Source organism: Tympanuchus pallidicinctus, unplaced genomic scaffold (assembly GCF_026119805.1).
Source record: "Tympanuchus pallidicinctus isolate F22 unplaced genomic scaffold, pur_lepc_1.0 scaffold21, whole genome shotgun sequence".
Classification (NCBI taxonomy): Eukaryota; Metazoa; Chordata; class Aves; order Galliformes; family Phasianidae; genus Tympanuchus; species Tympanuchus pallidicinctus.
In genome coordinates this window covers 9,231,363-9,257,284 of record NW_026294733.1, presented here as the reverse complement: position 1 = coordinate 9,257,284, position 25,922 = coordinate 9,231,363, and the positions used below count along the sequence as shown (strand labels likewise).

Below are 25,922 nucleotides of genomic sequence, written 5' to 3'. Positions count from 1 at the left end.
GTTCTTTGTTCCACTTAATTATTTCCCTGTCTTCATTCTGTTAGCTTTGGAAGATGCATCCTTTGTTAAGCATCCAGTTTAATTTCAGGCAAAAGATGATTATGGTTGCCTTCGTATTTTAATAGTTCTGCTTGGCATATAGCCCCAGGGAGGCAGGAGCAACACGTTGCCACAGAAGCATTCTTTACTATATATGGAGAGGCGTGGTGAGCCGGGCTGGTATCGAGTTATTAAGCAGAAAAATAGGAATACTGTTCTGTTCCTTCTGGTAAAAATTGCAGCGGTAGTTCCACTTGCAAGTTTAGCTAATTATTCACAGGTATTTCTGACTTCTGGAAATGGTTAGTTTGATTAATATGAGCTTTTAAGCCTCGTTAACAGGGGTAAAACAGCTTGGAGATGTGCACACTAGAATTTGCATTTTGCTTTCTTCATAGAGTTCCAGTGCTGGGCTGGAGAGATTACTCATTAGTGTAGGATAACATCTTCACCACGTCTATCTTACTGACTTCACAAAATCTGTTTGAATATAAACAGTGTTGAACATCTAGGGATATTACAATAAATTCCATAGGTTTCTTGGATAAAGTCCAATTATTCTCACATAGGCTTTGGAACAATAATTAGAAAGTAACTACTTTTTTTCCACTTAGTGTTAGAATTTTGAAGATTTAAAAATTCAAAGATTTTGTGTGAACTCCCAATTTTTTTTTTTTTTAAGATTTGAAATAAGAGGGCATGACCATTACATTTAAAGCACTGCAGAAACAGAAATGGCTATCTTCTGCAATATCTTGTGCGGTGTCTCTGTGTTTCAAAGTGACCAAGCCTTTTTGCATTTATTTGAATGACAGTTAAAAGAAAATGTGAAATGTTATGTGTCAGGGTCTGGAACAGTCAGGTATGAACTGCCACCCTGAATGCATGTAGTTGGGTTTTATAAATGCATGCTGCTGAGGTAAGGGATTGTCTGTTAGATGACATCTGCTGCTTCTGTGTTTATGGGCTTGCCTATTGGATTGGCACTGCCATCAATAAACATTCTCTGTTAGTAAGATTCTCTGTTCCTCCTTCAGTTAGTTTGGTGCTAACCCTTATGCCCCTTTCTAAGTGATGCAGAGAGCTGACCTCAGGCCTTAATGCATGTATGAATGATATTGGATCTTTTTTGTTTAATCGTGTTGTCTTTGGGAAAATGTTTGAATTTAAAACCTGTTCCTCATACTTATTTTCGCTTGTTAACAGTTTGTTCCTGGACAAAGGAAACCTGCGTATAATGTTTACACAATAGCTTTATGATTCATCTTGTAACATATTTTTCCACATAGAAAGATCTTGTAAGAAAAGTAAGGATTCTTATATGGAGAACTGAAAACTCGAGTTACCAGTTTGTACACTGCTTCTTCCTGCAAAGAGAAATGTAGTCTGCTTCTGATAGAGGATGGATAATCTTTTTCAGTCTAATGAAAAGTTACTAGTGGAGCTCATTGCTTCTGACAGCCTTGAAAATGTGAACCAGGACCACCCAGTCTGCTGTGTTTGTAATAAGGAATCTCAAAGTTGTAACTGTTGTAAACAGTTTTCTTTCTAAAAAACATAATCTTAGCAACATGCAGTGCTGACTTTCACAGTTCTTGGAAAAGCTTCTGTACTACCATCTCATGTAAACAAAATTCGTGTATTTGAAACCATGATCCTGTAAAATTGCAGTGGACTTCCTCGTAGTAACCTTATTGAAATTCCGTTTTAAATCATCTGGCTTTATTTCCCTGTTTGTTAATATAAAGAGATGCTGAGCAAAAGTAATGGATAAAGTTGACTTTCGTGTGTGTGTGTGTGTGTGTGTGGATGCAGTGTCTTACAAAAATAAGTATTAGAAAACAAGTGAAGAAGTTACATTATGAGAGCAACATATTTCTTGATGATGGCAGGGTTTTCTGATGAAGCCAGTGAATGAAATTGGCTGTGCTCTTACTTCACTGTTTCCTAAGTCAGTATACTTTAAAAAAGAAAACTTAGAAACTTCTTAGAATTCAATAACTCCCATCTTTCTGCCTGAGTCTGCTGTTATGTGTTATTTCATTTTTATTGCTTCTTGGTTACACCCAAGCTTGTGATGTAACCGCTTCTCTCTTAAAGGAAGTCTTAGAAATTGCTTCAACTACATCATTTTCCCCGAGGCTCTTCTCCAAGGACAATGCTATAGAGCTCTTTATAACAAAGGAGGAAAAAAAAACCAGCTTGTTTATTGCCAAATGAGACCCAGATGCTTTGAGTGTGAAACAGAATAAATGACCAAATTGGAGAGTGAGCCCAATGTTACTTGGGTAATTACTGAGTGTTAAAAGCTGGGCTGCTCCATTAAAACTAGCCCTTTAAAAATTTAAAAGCAGAGTACCTCTGGCTTTAAAGAATGAGCTGAATATTATGTAGTAATAAGAATACAGATCTCGAATCAAGTTTGAAAGGTGTTGAACTTGCAAAGGAATAGAGTACCACTAATATCTTGACAAACATGTAATGCTTTGATTTTGCAGTAAAGCTCGGTAGAGAAGCAGATGTGTAATCCAGAGGTTAGTAGATATCGTGTGTTTTCCAATGGTAAAAACTAGCTAATTATTATACATTAAAAAGAAAACACAAAAAAACCCCTAGGTGGTTATTGTAATCTAAAAACCTAAGTAACTACAAGGCCCAATAGCAGAGCTGACAGTTTATATCGTTCTCTCTGAACTTTCTGAAATCTTCCATTAGCTATTCAGGCTTTGAGAACAAAAAGATATTGAGCAAGTAAGTGACAAACAACAGCATGATCATTGAAATGGGATTCTTCTTTGTAATTTGTAACAGACAACAATGTAATTTCAATTCTTTTTGAACAAAAAACTGAAATGATCGACTGAGAAGGATAAGTTTTTATGAGTGGCTGATTAAAATAGTCATTTTATGTAGATTTATATGATGTAGAAAACAGTTTCCCATGTCTGAACAGCTACAGACCTATGAAGTTGATGACTCTTATCTTGCTATATATAGTTGTATTTATGTATTGAACTTTTTATTTTCCACTCCTACTGATCATGCCTTTAATTTAGATCAGCTGTAGCTCCTGTTTGCTTTCATTGTGAATGGAACTTCGTGAGACAGTATTCTCTGATCTAGAACCGACCCTTCCTATTGTGAAAATACAAGAGATCCAGCTAAGTCCATATTCCAGAGGAAGTATCCCCTCCAAGAAAACATGACCACTGATTTGAAAGCAATTTTAAAATTCTCTTACCAAAATTGAGATACTTCTATTCCTATAGAACTTGTCTGAAAAATAAAATAAAAAAAAAGGAAATAAACATGAAAACCCATATAGTTGTAGATTTTTTCCCCTTCTATTTCTCTGTGATAAACTTCAAACTGCTGCTAGGTTGGCAGCATTCTCTCTTTCTAACCTCCACTGGCTGTTTCTTTTTAACAGTCAGGGGGATCTTAATAGTTAAGTTTCTCCTATCCCAACTTCAGACAGAGAAAGAAATATTATTAGCCTGGTTGGAGCCAGGAAGGTAGGAATTTCACAGTTAATAACTTCTCCATTGTTGTTTTAAGAGCCCTTGATAGTCAGTGATTGACGTTGACCTTGTAGTTGCCTTTGTTTCCCTCCTCCCCTTGCCTTCAGGACATGGGACCCCCCAGATGGGTGAGGGGCTGACGGAGGAAGGGGAATACCTGGCACTTGTTGAGATCTGCTCTGAAAGTTACGCCTCCTATTTTGTTATGTCTGTCCACAATGTCAAAGGCAGGTGTTGGTGGGATGGCAGTAGAGTTTGAACCTCCCACCAGTATTCCATTACATTTTGTTGCTGTGCAACAGATGGCAGCAGAGGGGCAGTCTGATGAAATGGCGTCTAACATGGAAGTGCTTATGAAGCAAAGGCATGGGATTGGATTCCTCCTTGTGGAAAAAATGGCTCCCACTGACTTTGATTGACAGTGAACATTTATGGAGATCAAAAGTGGATGAGAGTACAGAGAGGTGGTGGATGGTGCGTTTCGGCAGTGGCAACAGAAATGTGAAAGATATTCCAGATGGCCATGCACAGTGTCGCGTCATGAAGTTAATATCGTGATCAGCTCATCCGTGCAAATTGTTGGATTGCGACCTGGGAACTGTGTATGGAACTGAGTATCAGCTTCGGTGCCTTGGAAATGGAGGCAGTGTTGAAATATCATCAAGTTTGTTCTAGGTGGGTCCCATAATTGCATACCAAAGAAGATAGTGAACACTGTATACAAGTTTGTTAGAACCTACTGAACCAATATGAGGCTGAAGATCCAGTTTCCTGGATCACGTTATTATCGGTAACAAGATGTGGCATAACCACTATGATCTGCAGTCAACATGGCAGTCTGTGGGTTGGTCCCATGTAAATTCTCCATCAAAGATAAAGTTCAATATGCAGGAAGAGTGATTTGACTGTCTTTTGGGATAGAGGGGCAGTGATCCTTCTGGACTTTCTGGAACTCAAGCAAACCATCAGTTTTGACCACTACATCACAATGCTGACTAAGCTGAAGTCTTGAGCTTCCAGAGTCAAGTCAAAGAAGAGAGTCTTTCTCTTGTAAGGCAATAATGCCAGTCGCCAAAGCATTTTGAAGACTGAGGGGCACATTGCCAGTCTTGGCTGGAGTGAACTGCATCCACTGTATAGTGTGGATTTGGTGCCTTCTGACTTTTCTTTTCTTTGGGCTGCTCAAAGATGGACTGAGAGGGCCACATTTTCCTAGCAATAATGATGTGAAACCTCTTCTGGTGCAAATTTTTATGATCATAGCATTTGATCATAAATGCACTCTTTATGGACTTTCATTTGCAGACTCTCATTAATGGAGAAAGTGTGTAGCTGATGGTGGTGCCTGTTGAAAAACAGGGCTTTGTAGCTAAGAATTTTCTCTATCAAATAGTACTGTTGTGCTCTTTGTGTCAGTTGTAGTTTCCATGGAAATAAATAAGAGACATAACTTTCTAAGGGACTGAAGTATATATGCAAAATATTTTTGGTAGGGGAAAGGAGGTGTGACTTTTGTTGAAACTTTTGTTGTGCTACATGCAGCCCATTTCAAAACAACAAAAAAAGAAACATACAATGAGCCAAAAATACATTGGAGTATGTATTCTGGTCACTTTTAAAATTCACAAATTCTTTAAACATCTTTTTTAGTCTATCTGAATCATGAAGTAGGAAGATGCAGCTTGTTACACAAAGATATGAAGTAATGTATCTATTTTTATTATGTGAGAATAATATTTGAGAACAGAAATCTGCATCTAAATATATCTATGAGGAGCAAAAGGGGCTTAATGGAGGCATGTGAAAATGTCCGGAGTTGGAACACAAGGGATTTGAGTGAAGTAAATTGAAATAATAAAAGTCATGTTCATAGAGGAATATATGGACATAATTGGGTATAAACATACACACCATGTACAGACATACCTGTCTCTTGGTTGCAACTCTAATTATGTATGTCTTCCTTTGCTTCCTGCTGTTCAATATTTTTTAAGTCTTACATTGGGAACACTTTCAGTTTGTGCAGCAGACCAGCTTCAACACCTGAAGAGGCTTTGCTGTTCTTTGAACACATGCTTAAAATCTGCGTTTGTATTGCTTAGCATATATTAACATTTTTTGTACTGAATTTTATTCCTGATAAACTGAATAGAAAACAGAAAATGTACCAAAAGCAAGAAGTTAATATCTGTAGTAGCTTAGACCCACTGTACAAGTAAGGCACTATTAGATCTCTAGTTGAAACTCTAAGAGCAAATGAAGAAAGCACATAAATGATATTTCTATGGAAAACACTCTAAGCCTGATGTTTCTTGTGGCACAGAGAGATCACAGGAATCATCAGTTGAACTTCTGTCATTAATATTACTTAGTATTTTTCTTAGTTGTTTGTCACTTATATAAATATAGAAACTAGCACTAATGGTGCACCACCAGTTGCTGTGCAAAGTAACCGACTGTTGCACAGAAAAAGAAACATTTGTTCTTTCAAGCTAGCATCAATAGCATTCGATGCTTCCAATTTTTTCTTTTATTACAAAATTGCCTTTCTCCAAACCTTATACGACCATCTTGAAGTGGAAATTCTAAGTTTTCAGTCTTCAACGTGTAAATACACAATGGCTTTAAGAGAATCAAAGTGCCATCACGCAGCCTTCTGATAATTTCTAACACTTGACAAATCTCTGTAGAGGACTAAGTTGATGTCTTCATGGATGTACTTTCTAAGAAGTGACTTCTGGGTTGGATACTGCTGTATTTGTTAAGTCGGAACTTAACAAACAAGGAAACATTTTCAAGTTCAGCTTGCAATGAGTTATATGGTATTTTGCCATTCAGGCACTGAATGCCACTAGCTCTTTCTGGAGTTTATAATCAGCCTTCACTGTATTACTAAGGGAAGAAAAACACACTCCACACTTGCATATTTTTAGGTTACCTGTAACAGTATGCTGAGCAGTTCGGGTCCTTGTAGAGGTCCTTGTTTGCTGCCAGTGGAGACCTTGTTGCTCTTCCATTATTAAAATCCAAGTATGTATCTGTGCAGGGGTTATGTCACAGAGTTGTTTTGGAGTACATTCTGTGGTGCCTACAAATATTTTAATCTTTCAAGTACTCATTTACTTCTTAATGAGTTTTCTGATATTCATGAAGGTCTGCTTTTCAAAGTTAAACCAAGGAATCCAATATGGTGACATTTCAGTTCTCATAGTCAGGGCCTAGGAGTGTAATACAAGAACCAGATCTTGTGCATGTTTTAGATAGATTATTTTCTTGTGCATTCTGTTATTATGGCTCTGTGAGGCACTCATTTGTGGTATCTTAAAATATAATTTTGACACCATACTTTGATGCGACAATATAACGTTTTACATGGGGCCAGCAGCTCAGTATCTCAATAGAACTGGGTTACAGCTTTGAAAAGACAAAATATTTGTTATTTCTTTTTTGCTTACAAGCATGATGTAATTTTAATTTTTAAAGATAGACTTTTTAATTGGTAATAAATGTTGCGATACCTGTCTTTAAAGCACAAGAGGCTTTATTTCAATAACTTGAAAAACTACGTGAAATTAAGCATGATTTTTCTGGGAGAAGAGAGAAGAAAAAGCACTGAAGTATTATTATTTTTTTTCTACTATTTTGACTGCATCACACATGTTTCCAATTAATTCTAACAGGTGATAGCTTAAGCAGTTGCACCTGAGATCTTCCTAGTCATGCATTTACTTATTTCTTTATTTCTCTTTTGAGGCTGACACCTTATAGTAGCCATAGCTGAATAGGATCCCAAACTACCAATGCTGTTTTGCAGAGTTTCTGGAGGAATTGCTACCTCATACCTACTTGCCTGCCTGTGTTGACAAGGTCTGTGACTATCTCGGATAGTCTACTGCTTTTAATGCTCATATAGCTGCTGGAGTCAGTGTGAGTAGCTGCAATTGACCTCTGTAATACAGTCTTTGACTCATCTTAGTATTAGCTGAACCAGGTTGCTTGTATCAAGTAAAAGACTTAAAAAGTAGAGGAAGGGTTAAAAATCATTATCATGTGCCTGGCCTGAAATTACAGCCCAGCACCTGTAAAATCTTGAGTGACTTCAGCTGCAATGGATAGCCCCTGCCAACACTGTAGAAAACTGTGAGGCTGTGAGGAAGAACAGGCAAGTCTATCTTTGAATTTATTTTCATTTTGTTTCCTGGTTTGTGTATTTTGTACGTTTTCTCTTTAAGCTTTTTTTCTCATTTTTATTTTTATTTTTTTTGTATTTTTAAATGGCTTAGTGTACTTTGTTTAAGAAAAGTAGATTTCTTCTGCAGACCAATGAGAGTAGGCGAGTCTTTCTCAGATCGTAGCTCATGACTTCCTTATTTTAAAGTTATATTGAATTTTCTCCTTGGAGATGCACTATCATTGTAGTTAATTTTTGTTGTTGTTTCTACCTTATTTTATACCTGCCTTGAAAACAATTTTTTGCAATATCCAGTATAATCAACAAGTAACCTAAGATATGTATGTTAGGAAGTAATAGTAGTGTGTCTTGCTGCCTGTAGTGCTGAAGGGAGGACTTATTCTTCTCTTAAAATTTCATGGGCACATCTAATAAAAGGCTGATTGTTGTTTTTTTTTTTACATAAAGCTACCATTCAAAACTACTGTAGTGGATGGAAATATGCATGTATGTCTATATAACAAGCTATGAACATTATTGTATGTTAAGTGTTACACGTTTTATAGAAGTACATGTTCCTGAAGTATTTCAGTTCTTCAAACTCTCTTTACCCTTGTGTTCCTATGTAAGGTGGTAGAAGAGCTGATTGCTCATATGCCTGGCTGTATATGAATGATTGTAATAGGAGGAAATAAGATTGTATCCAAGCACAGGAAGTTGGTACTCTTGAATGAGTTTTCCCATTTACTAAGCAATTGTTTGGGGGTTTTTTTGGTGGTTTTTTTTTTTTTTTTTTGAGAAGTGTGGCAATGCCCTGTAGTAATTTCAGAAGAAACTGTAGTTCACTTCTGTTGTAAATTTCAGCATACAGAAATAAAGGTTTTTGCAGCCATTGCTATTTCTTGCTCCCAAGACATATTCCAACTGATGTACAGTTGAATGTTTGTTCCTTGTGAGGGGATGTTGTGCTGTACTGGTGTGGTGGTCTCATACAGAGGTGATGCGTGGACTCGTGGGGACACACTAATTGTGTGTTGAGTACTACTGAGTAAAGCTGGTGATCAGTTGCCTTTTGTAGGTCATGCATGAGGACTTGAAGAGCAGAACAGTTCAGTATGTGTGAACTTATATTTCCCATGTGCAGTGGTGTTAAAGGTAATTTGGATGACAGAGCGCCTTGCAGCGCGGATGTTGTTGACTATACAGTCGACATGCATTAGATCAGACTTTATTGCCTGACTCAGGTCAGGCCAGCACCTATGTGACTCTTGGGAGAGTCTCTCTGCATAGTTCTTCAGCTTCCAGGAGATTTTATTGGTTTGAGCTCCGTGCTGTGTGCATCCACAGAGCAGCTTCTGGTCCAACTCTGGAGCTAATCTGTTCTGTGGCATTAGGTGATTATGTATCTTTCTCCCCAGTGCACTGCATTCCCTGAATACTTTGCAGGTCTTATTAGCTCTAAAATATCCCATTCAAAATAATTCAGAGACTGAACAACTGCATTCTCATCCAGCAGTCTCTGGTCAAGTAAACTGAACCAGATCTTCTCTGGCTGTATAATCAGATTCCTTCCTTCCCCTAGGCATACCTCGGTATTGGTACGATGACGGTGATGTGCCTGTGCGGACTGTGCAGCCACCATGTTTCTAACATTAGAGGACAGATGAATGGTTTCATTTGTAGTGTGCTATGAGTCCCAGGTTGTGCTCTCACTTTGAGCAATGCAAAGGAGTTGGTATGGCAGTAACATTTTGACCTCTCCAAAAAATCTTTTTACATAAACTTAGAAAATTTTGTTTATAATCTTCTTTTCTATCAGTTTTTATTTTACTGGAATAAATGGCTTAAAGTTTTTAAAGATATTTATTATAAAATGAGAAGCACTGCTGTATATAGACTGAACCTCTTGATAGGGTCAAGATTATGGCGATATGAAGATGAAAGGCTGCCATAGGTAAAAGTCTCATGCAAGCACAGGGAATTTTTGTATTGCTCTTGTGGTTATTATTATTATTATTTTTTTTTTTAATTTTTTCCTGTGTGAAGATGCTGCTACCGAATTGGTTCCTTATAGCACATTTAGCCAGTGCATTGAAGTTCTGCTTGAGAGTGCTACGTTAGAGCTTGCCCTGCCCTGTGCTGGCTTTACTAGTGCTTGCTTCACTTTGCACTTGATGTTTATTTCTGTGTCATTGGATCTACTGGTAGATGAGGATAAAATTAAGTTCCCATAAAATGATGCATGAGGAGCTGTTCCACTACATTTCATTCACGCTTGGCACTTCCCATCAAACCGAAGGAAAAAGGGCTTATTGATGACCATGCAGAGGTGTTTTTTTTTGTTTGTTTGTTAAAATGGTTTTGAATGCTTCATTGTTTCTTCTATGAGGTTTAAAAGAATCTTATTCAGTAGTTTGATACTTCTATATTAAGAACTTCCTTAACAAACTTTCTCTCAGTCCCGGGAAGAGAAATAAGTGTAATTAGGCTTTTTCCTAGGCTGTTGGTGGTGTACTGGTATATAGTAATTGTGACTATATTAAGCGTATAAAATATCTAAGTTTATAAGGGCTGATCTAGTCTTTGGTGAATATTGAATAATATGATCTGTTTACATGCTGTCTGTGGTATTGAAGAGAAACAATACCCTGTTAGTCTGCCTTGTTCCCCTGAGGATCAATCTGTGAATAAAATAACTGGCAGAAATTACAACCTGAAGAAAGTCTTAGGAAGTGATGGAAATGGTCGTGGAGTCCCATCATAGCTTGAGCCAAAACAGTTTGTTTTTACTTCAGATTCTCATAGTTATCAGTACTTACACCTCTGTGACTCACCAGCTGTAAGCCCAGTTTGACTGTAATAATGTAATGCTGTATGCTTGCAGTATGCTGAGGACAGCATCACGAGCTTATCACATAGAGGAGCACTAATGTGGGGATGAGTTGTTTTGAAAATCAAGCTTATGTGTGAGTTGAGGCAAACTTACAATGACTTAATAGTACTGGCCTTTGACAGGAGGCTTTGGTTTGCTTACTGCTGCAGTATGAAAAAAATCAACTCTTCATTTCTAACCGTACTGCATTAAAATTTTACAGCATGTTTAGACCAATGTGAAATGTTTTCTGCCCTTGAACAGCAAGTTGTAATGTGAAGCTGTATTCTCACAATTTTTTTTTCATTGTGTTTTAAGACTTTTTTCTCTATAAAATATATATATATATAACTGAAAATGTGAATTTACTGAGGGTGAAGTTGCACACTCTCGGCTTCAAAGAGAAGGCAAGCTTGATTCAATATAGAAGTGTGAAATTTCACACTGCTAAAGGAATCCAGTTAGAAAACTCTATATATACTTTCCCAAATACAAACGAGTGCTTCGTGTTTCCTTTGTTTATGTTTAGTGTTTCATTTACTGATTTGTTAGAAATTAAATTGCTTACTTGGTAAAAGTGATGTGAAATAACCAATTTCTGTATCTGCTTACGTCAGCATGTATGTCTAATGCATACATGTTTAGGCTTTGTAAGCAAGCTTGTGTATCCAGTCTTTGATCTGTCATAGGTGTTAGAAAGAGGAGTAAATAATTCCCCTTTCCCTTACTGCCGCTTTCTCTTGCAAGACTCGTTCATATGGTAGCCATATGAAGACTGCGCTTCTAATTCCACAACGTTAGAGTGATCTCTGAGGAAGGCCTTTCAATTCAAAAAGAATTTTGACTTCTGAGAGCGAAATAACTCAGTTGCAAGGAAACTGGACACCAGATATTGAGTGCTAGGTATCAGTAGGTTCTGAAAGTTCCAGTTATCTTCCGTGATCAAAATTCTAGCAAACAGACATCTGTTATCAAGGTGAAATTTAAGTTAGATTGGGAAGAGGAGAGGGAAGAAGACAGTAATACAAAGGCACGTGGAAGAAGCCATCTCCCTGTTCAGAGTGGTGTAGCTGTATGAAATTGTTATGCCCACTTCAATATGCAAATAACATTCATTAGAACTGTGAAAGCAAGTAGTTGTTTTTGTTGTCAATGGAAAAAAAATACTGAGAGGAAAAAAAGAAACCATTGCCAATGAAACTTCTTCTAGGTATTACAAGGCTGCTTTTTACCAAGGAGAGAAAGTTTGAGTGTGTTGGTTTGGTGGTTTTCCTTTTCTTTGTAGCTACCGAGCTGGAAGAACTTGTAATGTGGCAGATTTCTTCAAAATTGATAATATCTGCTTGTCAGCATAAATTTTTTTTTCAGAATGAAATGGGCTAGCATATGAACACTTTAGTTCTTACAGAAATGATTCAGAGAACAGCTTAAAGGTTTCAAAGCCTTTAAGCTTTTTCAAAACTCCAAGCGTTTGTCTGGTCCTCTGTGTTTTCATATGTTCTTCAACACTGCTCGTATTTTCAAAGTGGAGATTTAAGAAATTTCTGAATGAATAAAATTGTCCTGTGCGCATACTGGAGAAATACTAGCTGATCTGGAAATGAACTCGTTTGTTCACGTTATTTAAATTACTGTGCTGTGATGTTTATAAAGCAAACAAGAAATCCAGATAACTCCTGCTAATTATTCCTCAGAGCGCTGCAAGCTGAATATGGGAGCCATACGTTTCACTACTGGAAGACATCCAGAGCAAAACTGAAGATAAATAAAAGTGTACTCATCCATATTAAAACATTCAAACTTTCTGGTGACTGTCACTTGACTCCCTATCTCAAGAATGTAGGCAGGTGGTCTACAGATGGCACGATCTGTTTAGCTCATCTATGATTAACGTACCTAAAGCATTCCGTGTTGAATTTATAACATAAGCTTTAATACAATAGGGGCTTCTTGTGTTTATGCATAATAGAATAAGCTTTTAAAATGAGATGGCAATGTAATTTTTGTTCTGATTCTAACATTTTAGGCGTCTGAACAAGAACAAATTGCAAGTTCTTCCAGAGCTCCTTTTTCAGAACACACAGAAGTTAACCAGATTGTAAGTATAATCCAATTTATATTTCTATTGACTGTTCCTTATCCTTACATGGATTTGCATTGTTTGTATTTTGACTGTGGTGAGAGGTTTCATGGTATTAAAACTGCTAGGTTGTAAAGGTTTTTAGGGTGCTGTGTTTTCTTTGCATGTACTGGTAGTTCGGTAGGTCGTAAATATGAAAGGGATTTGAGGAAGAATTATTCTCAACTCTCTGTGTGTAGTTATAGAAATTGTGAAAAGCGGCAGCTTATAGTCTAGATGCCACCAGAAGGCTGCATACTTTTGTTACCTAAAAACATGTTGACATAGTGCAGGTTGTTTTTATTTTTTTCTAAATATTTTTCTCATCTTACTGAAATAAAACAAGAAAACCAAACACCTGTGTTAGATGTTTTTATGGCAGCAGTATCAGCCTAAACAGAGAGGAGACAAATGTAAGCTTTGCACCATTGTTTTTTGAAGGGAAAAGGGAAATGTTAATACAGTCACCTGTTAGAGGAAAAGGAAGAGTGTATAGAAATCAGATGGATGAGGAGGTGCCTGCACTGTTACTAGCAAGAAAAGGATAATCTACCTTTTGAAAGCAGTAGTCAAAAGCTGTTTGAAATAAATTTTGCCAGCATTTAAGAAGCCAGCTTATGATCCAATCTGTTTTTCTGAAGAATGAGTTACATTTTAAAACTTCTGTTTTAGGCTCGTTTGTTTATGAAATGTGTTTGTAAGGTCTAGGATTTGGCTAGTGACATTGAAAAGCTACTGTAGGGTGGCTGAAAAATTGCTGTGTCCATGTGGATGCATTCTACTACCTTCAGAACGTGAGCAAACCATTGAGGCAATATGGTACGCTTTTTCTCTGTGGAAATGCAAAACGTGGTGATGGTGAAGATGATTTTTGAAATCAGTTGAATACTTAAAGCATGTCTCTTTGCTGAAAGTTTGAAAGCAGACAAGTTGAGCAGCACTGTGCAGTGACAGGTATTGGCTCAGATTTGGAGAATTTCTCCAATGAACTTTTTTGGTGTCAGAACTTGAGAAAGTTACTGCAAGTGAACCACGTTCTTCTGGAGAGAATAAATGAAAAAATTACAAGCTAAAGCTGTTCTTTGGTCTCAAAATTTGGATTTTTGAATAATTCAACTTTTTCCTACCTTTTAAGTGCACTGGAAAATATTTGCCTAATGGATTTGCTAAGAATGAATAATTTAGTTTTATTTCCTAATGGTCTTTGCTTATTTCTAAAATTCTCTATATTTAAACTAATTTTGAGTGTAAAGCATGAGCTGGTACATACTTGTAGATACCATTATCAGCTCTCCAGAAGATGCTGGTTGTATATATTTCATAAAAAACTTGCTTCATGGAGATTTCCTGAAGTGATGGTGATGCTTTAAAGTTTAAAATAAAACAACAAAAAAAGAATTAGAGCTTACACATATCCACTAATATGAATTCCTATTGAGCATGCTGCAACTTCATCTGTGAGTAATATGACTATTATAGGGTTGAAAAACTTCTTGGTCATGTTGTTTCAAAGGGAAGTTGGTTGTTGATCACTTGTATTGTTCTGTCTTAAGGAGTTTTACACAAAAAAATCTATGTGAAAGTAATTCACCTTTTCCAATACCAGAGTGTATTTTTTTATTAGATTGTATAATCATGATACATTATAGTCTTTAAAAGCAAGAGTAATTTTGCAATTAAATTACAATTTAAAAGATTGTAATAAAAATGCGTAAAATACGATTATTAATATGAGTGCTGTATTCTGTAATGCTTCCCAATGGATGCTTTTGCAACACTTGCCTTCATTCACTGCTGTTCATTCAAAGTCTTGTTGCCCTTTAATAGTGTTTAGGATGGATTGCTGTTGCAATGTTTGTGAGTATAAATCTGCTTTTTCTTTTGAAAATACAAGAGTTCAAATATAATGAATACCTTTAAGTAAAATAGATCTTAGTAAATTGAATGGTTGATTCCAAATGCAGTTGGATTGTATGTTTTTCGTTCATGAAAAAAGAATGAGTGATTTGCTACTTACTGGAATGGGTTTTGGACAGATGTACATATGTGTATATACTTGGGCATTGTGGGAACTATAGAGCTAGGATCATAGAATGATTTGAGTTGGAATGGAGATGATCGAGTTCCACCCCCTGCTACAGGCCGGGACGCTTCCCTCTAGACCAGGCTGCTCACAACTCCATCCAGCCTGGCCTGAAATGCCTCCTGGGAGGGGGCATCCACAGCCTCTCTGGGCAACAGGTTGCAGTGTGCCACCATCCCACAATAAAGAACTTCTTCCTAATGTCTAGTTTAAATCTACCTTCATGCAGTTTTGTATCAACGGAGTATCTTCAGTCTTGTTGCTGCTGGAAATAGAATTACAGATCAGTGTTTTCCTGTCAATGATATGCTTGAAAGACTGGGGTAGAAATCTGTCTGGATACTCTTTTCTTCTGCAAGCACACGCTTCGTGTAGTTTAGGACAGCTGTCCATTTGGCACTGCTCGTTTCTTCATTTGTCACTGGAGTACACTGAGGTCACTGTGCATTGTCACTGAGATGTTGTCTTTATGATAGCTAATAAAATTTGAGTAAGGAAGTAGATACTGACTTAGAAGGCTTCTAAATTAATCTCTGCACTTCGGGTACCTTTGATATTTTTCTACAACTTTGTCCCAAAGTTCCAACATACACAATATCCTTCCATCTTTTACAGTGTTGCCTAGGCTTTGTTGTCATATTTAGTGGACATGAGAAGGCAGAAAGATATGTTTACATATGGGAATAAACCATAGATGGAATATGAGACATCTCACAAAATTAATTTCTCATAAACTTTTAAGCCTTTTATTCAAGAAAGCATGGCTTTGAGACTTGTAGATTTTATTTGCTCTAGCTTAGATAAGAGTTTTAAGGTAGCTGGAGAATGAACCCTTTGTTGAACTCTCTAGTGGAAGTGCCTGACGTTGCTCTGTTGCTTTGACTTCATAGGTTTTAAGCTTCTTAATTGTTTTATCTAGGATAAATAATTTAGTATCTAATAACTCAAATTGCAGGTGTTTTTAATGAGAAATCTGAATAATGGAAAGGCACTTTTGATATTTCCAGAAATGGAGAAAAAATTGTATAGCTTTAGATACTGTTTACTCATATTGAGCCATTGAGGGGGAAAAAGCAAGAATTACAATTATAGAAGTGATTAAATGTGGCAAAGAAGTATTGAAAACCAAAGTATGTAATGCAACAGTTCTATAAAGAGGCTTTGATCATCAGGTTATTGTTTTCTGATATTAAAATAAAGCATCAAATTTGTTTATGGAGTTAATAAACATAGTTGTGTGTGTGCTTGAATAGTGAGTTTCCTAGTTTATTATGAGATAAATAACTAATATGGTGTACCTATCACTGTAAGAAGTCAAATAAGTAACTGGGATTTTGATAACTGGAAAAGTGTCAGCAAATATTCAGCGTCTCTTTGGCTTTTATTTCTAAAGGGAACTTAGAAGCAAGAAAGCATGCACGCACCCTGCCAGGCCAAGTGGGAAACACGTATTGTTCTGTGCATGTGTGTATAGAAAAGCAATTTTAATGACAAAATTACTGGATGCTGACAGCCTATGCAAACTCATTGTTTATCATAGTAACTTTAAATTATATTTTTATACATCAGTATTGTCCATCTCTTTTTAAAAGCAAAATCCCGTGATTCTTTGATTTTAGTGTTTGTGCACTGTGTATATTTGGTTATGTCCAGGTAGCTTTATCAGGTGATCCCTGGTAAGAATAGCTGGAACTTTGTGGCTCCTGCCTTACTCAGGGAGCTAACCTTGATAAATTGCGTGCTTCTAGGTTCACTGTGCGGAGCTGTCATCCTATTGCACGATGTGCCTGGAATCAGAAGTTAGCTCAGATAAGTCAGCATCTTCTGGTTTGAACTGGGCAGGTGTGGACTAGATTTTACTGAATTCTGCTTTCCCTTGAGCCCTCTTGCAGTTCCGATCTTCATTGTTGCTACAAGATTCGCGTGTTCGATTTGTGTGCAACTTGATCATGACCTTTTAGAACTGTCGCTTCTAAACCCTCCTTTCCAGCCTGACCCTTAGCAAGCTGTGAGCGTGGAATCACGGAATCGTGTTGTCTGATCAAATTCAGAATCTTTTCTTTAATGGATGTCTTCAGAAGCCGTGTTTGGAAAAGGGACCGGTTGCTAAATCTCCTTAGTGTTTATTTTTGTTTCTGTTCTCTTTTCAGAAGGAGATCTGATGGATCTCTGACTTACAGCTCCATTACCATTTCATATTAAAGCAGGATCCTGACAATTCAGCTTTTATATCAGGTTGAGTGATGGTGTTGCCATGACAAAATAGCTCAGGCTACAACAGCATGTTTTTTTGTGGTTTTTCCACATACAATAACTGTAGTTTTACTGTATATAAATTGCAATGGGTCTTTTGAGAAGACAGTAAATAATTACAGTAAGTGTTTGCTGGTCTCTGGGGTGCGTTTCTGGTTTGAGAATGATGTGCATTAGGTCAGAGATCTTTGCTGCAGATAGCTGGAATGCATTTACACCATTTATCAAGCTGAAGTCATTTTATATCTTCCTTTTGGCTCTAGTTGCAAGTAATATATCTAGCAGGCTTTTTTAGTATATAGACAAATCAGTTTTTTATTGGACATTGGTGGATTTTTTTCCTGTCTAAATTAGTGCAAAAGGCTACTTTTGGTGTTGTTTTTTTTTTTTTTTTAATTTGAAAAAAAATATAAATAGTGAGGGAGAGAAGAAAACAAATGAAAACATTTGAAACATGAAAACATCAAAAGGCTTCATCCTCATTGCGGCTCTTCACCCTCTATGAAATCGATTATTTAAAATTATACTGACCAAAAACCTTGTTTTCACTCCTATGGGAAGCATAGTTGGTAAGCATAGTTGGAGTAGGAAGAGTGCTCTCTGGGAAAGTTGTTTTAGTGATAACTTTTTTCTAAGAAGATGTATATTGTCAATTTGTGTGAGCAAGTGGTTTATGGCAAAGGATTTTAGATGAGTAATGTGTTTTTCCTTGCTTTTATAAAACAGATGTAGTATTTTGGTTTGTGTTCAGCCCAAGAATTCAGGGGACCTCTCAATTGGTTAAAAGATTAATTTGCCACTTGCTGATATGGTAGCCTTATCCTGTTCCTCGGCGTCCATTTTTCTAGATGTACTTAGAAGCACTCTCTAAAAGCACATTATAAGTTTGAGAGATCATATATTAAATAAGATTGTACCGTTACTGTCTAATTAACGTCGTCCTAAACTGGAGAATACTTTGTATATTTTTCTAACACTGAGATTAGCCTTGTGAACCTTCTAAGCTCAACAAAGGAGGTTCACATTGTCAGTGTTATTTACTATTATAAATAGATTATAATGTTTCTTAAAATTCTTCCCACTCTTAATGTCAGTAAAATTCATTATGTAGTTACATTATTCAATTAGGTATTAATCCCATCAGAAATGTTTCTTATCTCCAGAATAATGAGGAATATCATAGAATCTTTTGAATTGGAAGAGACCCTAAAAGGTTGTCTTGTCCAGCTCCCCTGCAATGAACCTACACCAGATCAGGGGCTCAGAGCCCCATCCAGCCTGACTTGAGTGTCTCCAGGGATGGGGCATCTACCACCTCCCTGGGTAACCCGTCCCAGGGCCTCACTGCTCTTACTGTAGAAACTTCTTCCTTACATCCAACCTAAATGTCTCCTCTTTAGTTTGAAACCACACCACGCATCCTGCTAAAGAGTCTGACCCTTCCCTCTCACAGCTCCTCTACATACTGACCAGGATGCTAGAGGTCTCTCCGCCTTCTCTTCTCCATGCTGCAAAGCCCCAGCTCTTATCCTCTCCTCTAGGAGAGGTGTTCCATCCCAAAGATAGTTTTTGTGGCCCTCCTCTGGAGGATGCACTCCAGCAGGTCCACATCTCTCCTGTGCCAAGGTCCCCGTATCTAGACAGCGCTCCAGTGAAGTCTCACCACTGCAGAGCAGAGGGACAGGATCCCCTCCCTCAACCTTCTGACCTTGCTTCCTGGAGATGTATAGAAAAATATGGCTTTTCAGAACTTCTGCAATCTAATGATATTTTTCTTCTAGAGAACATCTGTATTCCTTGCTTATAGCGTACATTAAAAGAAAAAAAAAAATTGCAGAACTATTGTGTTGATAAGCTGAAGAAACTTACAGGTGGTTTTCTCTTCCAGAAGGAACAGTTGACTTTTGCAGTAGCATGCAATTCCTGGTTTCAACCATTTCTGACACTGAGTGACTGCTTATTTATTCTGGGGCTGTGTAGAAAGGTGGAATTGAATGTCTCAGAAGGGAAGTTGTAGAAGAAAGGGTGTGCCCAAGTGTCTTCCTGACTTGGGTGGAAGAAAGTGAGCATTACGTTTTTATGAAATCCCACATGAAAGCATTTGTTGGCCTATTTTATCTTGTTGGTTCATGAAATCAGAAATGGATGTTGGTGGGAGGACAGTAGAAGCTGTGCCATCCCTCCAGTATTCCATTACAGTGTGTTGCCGTGTAAGAGATGGCAGAAGAGGGGCAGGCTGATGCAATGGGGTCTGACATGGAAGTGCTTCTGAAGCAAAGGGATGGAATTGAATTCTTCCATGTGGAAAAAATGGTGTTAACTAACATGCATTGACACTTGCTGAGCTTTTACGGAGACCCAATGGTGAATAAAGGCACAATGAGTTGATGGGTGTTAATTGCTGGCAAAATCACATTGCTAATGGTGGTGACTGTTGAAAAATAGTTTCACAGCAGAGAATTTGCTTTATCGAATAGCCTTATTGTGCTCTTTGTATCTCTTGCAATTTCTGAAGCAATAAATCTCTCTGATGGCCTTACCTTCTTCTTTTATGATGTTATTCCACTTCCTTGTTTAGTGTACCTTTCTCAGAATATAGTTTTCTTGTCAAGTGCTAGAGATCACAACGTTAGCAATGCAGAAAGCAAGTTCCATTACTTCTAAGGCTTTGTAGGGACACCAAGTGCATAGAGTTGTCCTGGCGAGTATCCTGCATGAGCTGCAAAATGGGCTGTTTGTGATTTCTGTATCCTGCTCAGCTGAGAACTACATCTTTAAGGCCCTTTTACAAGTGATGTGAAGAGCATTGACTTGCAGTAATCTCACTTGAAGATGATAGATGGAATTCAAATTCCTTTTAACAGCTGTTGGTGGGACAGGCCATTTTGCTGCTGTTATGCGACTACAGGAAAACAGCTTTGTCAGATTGCCATGGTTATTCATCGGCTGGATGGCTGAAGGCATGGTTTGTGAAGGTGATGGTGTATGCTCTGCCAGTCTGAAATGTACCTTTATTAACAGGCTTCAACTTCTGCGTTTAGAGTAGAAAACCTAAAACTGGAGGCAAAACACAATCATAACAAGAAGTTGAGTCATTAAAAGCTGTTACAGAACTCATGAAATACGATAACTGTGGGTGGGTATTTCTGGCTTTCCATTTTCTTGTGTTTGACTTCAGAACTTCAGTCTTTTGCTTTTGTTAGCACAATTCAAGCATTGCTCAGTTGAGGTAGTGTGGTTCCTCTGCATTGCTTCCTAGTAAAGGTGTGTTTGGGGAGGCATTCCTCACAGTAACCTCTGCGGAGTGGGGGCATGCATTAAAGCAGTGGGCTGCTTTGCTAAATTCAGAGGGTTGAATAGCCTGGTGGGTTGCAGTATGGCCAAAGAATAGATAGATTACATCTGTGAATGTATTATTTCTGTAGATAATCTGACCTACGGTGGTCTGTAGGCTCCTTCTTTACAGAAGCTGACTGGCCATGTTGGTCTGACTGCCTGCTGGAAGGAGTATGGTGTGTCAGATTCACTTGATTTGCTTTATTAACATGCCATTTTGGTCTCTGCATCACAGCTAGTCTGCAAACATCAGCGTATCATGGTGTACTTGTTCATAATTTATTGCTGTATGGATATTGCTTTTGTTTAAAAACATGCTTTTTAGTTAATTCCTATGTGAATTTCTTCTGAACTTTCCTCCTTGGCTGAGCATTGAGAGCAGCTGAAAAACATTTTGCTGAATGCTTGGCTTAGTGAAAGGTCCAGAACTACTTGAGATTCCTGGCCATAGTTAAAATGAGCACTTGCAAATTCCCTTGTAAATTTTCAATCTTGCAACTAGGTGAAAGTAGAGAACAGATACAGCTTTGTTGGTTAACAGGTGACAGGAATGTTTGACATCCTTTTTGTGTTTGAGGCCATTTTTTCCTTAAACGAAGTGACTGTACGAATGAATTAGTAACCTGAAGCACAGACATCTCATCTGCTTAACAGGAAAATTCTAGTAAAGATAATGCAAATACTTCCATTGCTTTCCACAATAGGCTGTCATCCTGAGCTTAAAGATGAGATTAAATTCCATGTTTTATAAAAGTCCTTGCAAATACTCTGGAAATACCTTGCAAAAAATAAGTGCTGCTTTTGGTGTTCGTATGGATAGTAGTAGGCAACTCAGTCACTGCCAGGGTACGAGAGGGATAACTTCTGCTGCTCAGGGGTCTGGATTTTAATCTATGACTTCAAAAGTGAAAAGCCTTTTTCCATCAGTGGCTTTCTGGTACTTCAGTCTCTTGTTTGCTTTTAGACAGCAGCAGAACTCAACTTTACCTGCAGAGATTTATGGTGACTTCAGAGTGCTCTGTGTGTAAATGTTATTGTGGGCAAAATGACACAAACCAAACGCTGCCTTGTTTTAATTCTTATTCTGTTTTATTCTTGAAAGCTGTAATGTGTACAATGGGAAGCTGCACTCAGGCTTTCTGGAATTTTTCAGTATGTTTCATGGGGTTATAGGCCATGTCTATTTCAAATGTTTCAGACACAAAAAAGTCAGCAAAATGAATACTGCTATAACTTGTAAATGCTCTGTGATTCCTATTGAAATACAATCATGAGTGATCCAGGATTTCATTCTAATTCAAATCTCCTTCAGCTGAGAGAAGTAGTGGGATTTCAGCCTGAAGCATGTGTCTGTGCAACCCTGCCTTTCAAAAGGGTCAACCTGAAGCTGATCTGGAGGGATTTCATCTAAACTAAGTGAGGTGGTTTCATGTCACGATTGCAGCCTACATTGTAAACTTGCACAAGTTATTTAAATTTTATTTTTTAAGGAGTTGCTGCTCTTGCAAGTCATGAAATGTTGCGCTGTTACAGAAATAGATCAGCAAGGGAGGTTTATTATCTTCTTAGTCTTATGACTAAGAGGAGGATGTGATACAGGGTGTGCCTTTGAGCAGCTCTTATTTCTTAGCACTGTGTAACATACTGGAAACGGAGGCTCATGACAGTGTGTTAAAAGATTCTAAGAGCTGGTTTTAGCATGTTTTGTCTTACATAATGCTTTGGAGCTTAAAGGCCTAATTCAAATATACAGTAATTCCACTGTTGAAGTTTGAGATTTCCTGCAATAAAAATGCAAATACCATTCAGGAATTGTATGAAGCATATTTGGAATTAAATTCTTGTCTTTTCCTTTGCTTAACTTCATAGAATCATAGAATTGTATGGATGAATGTATGGTTTGGAAAGGACCTTTAAGATCATCTAGTTCCAAACCCCTGCTATAGGCAGGAACACCTCCCTCTAGACCAGGTTGTTGAAATCCCCATCCAGCCTGGTCTGGAATGCCTCCAGGGAGGGGGCATCCAGAACCTCCAGACAGCCTGTTCCAGTATCTTACTACCCTCACTGTAAAGAATTTCTTCCTAATATCTAGTCTAAATCTACCATCTTCCAGTTTAAAGCCATTTCCTCTCATCCTGTTGCTTCATGCCTTTATAAAAAGTCCTTTCCTAGCTTTTCTGTAGGCACCCTTCAGGTACTGGACAGCCACTGTAAGATCCCCCCAGAGTCTTCTCCAGGCTGAAGAGCCCCAACTTCCTCAGCCTGTTTTTGTAGGGGTGATCCCTCTGATTGCAGCCTGCCTTTGGACCCACTTAAGTTGAGGGCCCCAGAACTGGATGCAGTACTCCAGGTGGGGTCTCATGAGAGCAGGGAGGCAGAATCACCTCCCTTGACCTGCTGGTGTTTCTTCTCTTGATGTAACTCAGGATACGGTTGGCCTTATGGGCTACAAGTGCACATTGCCAGCTCTTTTTGAGCCTTCCATCAACTGACACACCCAAATCTTTCTCCTTTGGGCTCCTCTCAAGCCATTCTCTCTCCAACCTGTATTTCTGCTTGGGAATGCCTTGACCCATGTGCAAGACTTTGCACTTGGCCTTGTTGAGCTTCATGAGGTTGGTATGGGCTCATCTCTCAATCTTGTCAAGGTCCCTTTGGATGGCATCCCTTCCCTCTAGCATGTCAGCTGCACCACTCAGTTTGGTGTCATCTGCAAACTTGCTGAGGGAGAAACTCAATCCCACTGACCATGTAGCCTACAAAAATAGGTTAAATAGCATCAGTCCCTGAGGAATGCCACTTGTCACCAGTCTCCACTTGAACACTGTTCTGTTGACTGCTACTCTCTGAGTGTGACCATCCAGACAATTCCTTATCCAGTGAGCGGCCCATCCATTAAGTTCATTTTTCTTTGCTTTGGCAACAAAGATGTGTGGGACAGGTAGATGATGTCAGTTGCTCTTCCTTTATCCACAGATGCTGTAATTCCATCATAAAAGTCCTCTAAGTTTGTCAGGAGTGACTTGCCCTTGATGAAGACATATTGGTTACCACCAGCCACCTCATCTTTATTTTCTGTGTGCCTTGGTAGGGCCTGCAAGGGGACCTGCCCCATGATCTTGCCAGGCACAGAGTTGAGACTGACTGGTCTGTAGTTCTCTGGATCTTCATTTTTTTCCTTCTTGAAAATGGAAGTTATGTTTCCCCTTTTCCAGTCAGCGGGAACTTCACCAGACTGCCATGGACTTTCAAATATGATGGGTTGTGACTAATATACTGATAGGCTGTTTGGGAACACATCCACTAAAGTATTTTTTCAGGAACCAGCTGGTATGAAATTACTTCATCCTTATTGTTGTGTGCAGGTGTGTTAAGTTCTGAGTGGTTTATGTGCAAGATGCCATGATAGTTACTGAACTCTGTGTGTGGGAAATGTTGAAAAGCAAGTCAATCAATACGATGGCATACAAAAGTTATCCTTTTACAGTTAGTTCCTCTTGTGAAGAAAATAATCTTGCATCCTGTCTCACCATTGTGTAAGGCAAATGGTTTCTTGCATTAGTTCTGATAAGATCACTGTGCCAGTCCTGCTGCAACGTGTTTTCTGTACTTCTGGAAGTGCAAAGGGGCTGCTAAGTCCACTGGAACATTATCAGTCTTCCTGACTGAAAGTGATTTTTCTACATTTAGCATGCATACGACTAGTAAATGTATGTAAGGGTGAGAGTTCTGCTTTTTTCCTGGATTCATTTGTATATTTTCATGTTCTTTTCATGTTCTTTCATGGAACTTTCATGTTCCACACTTTCTCAATTATTTCTCAATTATTCCTGTACTTTACATTCCTTTATTGGGAGTAGAGCTAACTTAGTATTGTGCTTAGTTTCTGCTAGTTGCTGGTGCTTTTTCTTCAGAACTGGCAGCTGTTTTAGTGTCTGATTCTTAATCATTTTTGTTCTGGTCACTTGTTGGTCAGTAGGAGGTACTTTGCTTGACTTGCCTGCCTTTGCTCTAGAGGCATGATATTTCTTCTGCTGTGGTGCTTGTTTTTATTGCTGCCAAAACTTGAAATAGCAGCATTATAAGAGTGGCTGCCATAAGACATATAAATCTAGCTATGCATTTTACTGGGTTTATTGAGAGGATGTGGTAGCACATCCTCACCTGAATAAAATAGTGCTGCATTAGCCGGTAACATCACAAGTTATCTACTGGAGCTCTATGCATGTTTTGTGTTGTTCGTTCTATTAGCTACATTATGGGAACTGCTTGGTACTGTATTTCCATTTCTATTAGTTGTGTATGTAATGAGATTGAGTTAGATTAGCATTGCACAGTTAGTCTGCTTGGTTTTGATTTAGTTTACTTCATCTTCATCATCAGTACTTCATACATCATCAGTAATTACAAGCTCTGGAGGGATCTCAGCAATAACGCTGGTGGTTTTTTCCTGACATGACAGCAAACAGTTTGAGGAATGCAGGCACTTGCCCCAGTTGGTGGTGAAGTTGATAAGAAAAAAAAAAAAAAAAATGATGTTTCTTTGTCTCAGAATTTTCACTATTTTGTCTTAAAAACTAGGATTTCAGTTGCTTGACTGGAGATATATACATATACGTATACATATACATACATACATATATATATATATGTGCTACTTTGTACTCCTTTTTCCAAATGGCATTGCTGCATGTTCAAAATGAGGGTTTACCTCACTCTCTCACAGCTGCAATTTGTTGTGGCCCCTGCTCAATGAGAGGATCCAATTTCTTTGTGCTTTAAGTGCATGTACCAAGAATCTGTCACTATATTGGTCTGTGGGATGCAGTGATGTGTGACAGGCTTTGAGACTGATGTCAGACTTTAAGGTTAAAAATAAATAATCATGAGCTTGTTTTCTTCTTTGGATGTTGTAGTTGAAGTTTTGGATACTCACGCCTAAAACAAGCTTCTTCAATTACCAGTGAATGTTAAATGCTGGAGAAGGGCTAGGGATGCAAAAGATACTGGTGTCTGTGCTGAATTTCTGTGGAGTTGGGTAGCACTGACACTGATGTGTAACATCAAGCTGCATGGTTTGAATTAGTCAACAGATGCTTGTCAGGGAAACTTCCACCCATTTCAGCTGCTTTCACCTGAACAGACTGTGTGGGGATTAGTTGTAGACATAGAGGTCATGGCTTGTCTTGGATCAGCCATTATTAGGTTGGGTGTCTTTTTCCAACTGACATCTGATTTTTAAGGTTTCTTATCTAGTATTATGTTGTCAAGGTCATTTGTCCCTTTTATTTCCCTGTAGACATACTGTTCTGGATTTCTTCCTGTCTGTTAGTGGCCATGTCTGGCTTGGAAGCTGGTTGTGCTGTGAGTGGAAAGTTGAACCAGGTGACCTCCACAGATCCACTATCATCTGAGCTATCATGTGGGTTAATACAAGGGCTGCTCTGAAAGTAATGCCTCCTGTTTTATCTTGTTGGCCCATGACATCAGAGGTAATTGTTGGTGAGATGGTAGTGGGGCTGAAC

At 38.2% G+C, this 25,922-nt stretch overlaps 1 protein-coding gene across 3 annotated transcripts in view; it reads left to right on the top strand.

Moving 5' to 3' along the window:
• Positions 1 to 25,922, top strand: part of SLIT3 (slit guidance ligand 3) — a 474,748-nt gene that overhangs the window by 42,908 nt on the left and 405,918 nt on the right. For all 3 annotated transcript variants that reach the window (XM_052684870.1, XM_052684871.1, XM_052684872.1), the window contains one exon: positions 12,630 to 12,701. In XM_052684870.1, coding sequence (XP_052540830.1) covers positions 12,630 to 12,701 — 72 coding nt within the window. The remainder of the gene's footprint in view (positions 1 to 12,629; positions 12,702 to 25,922) is intronic.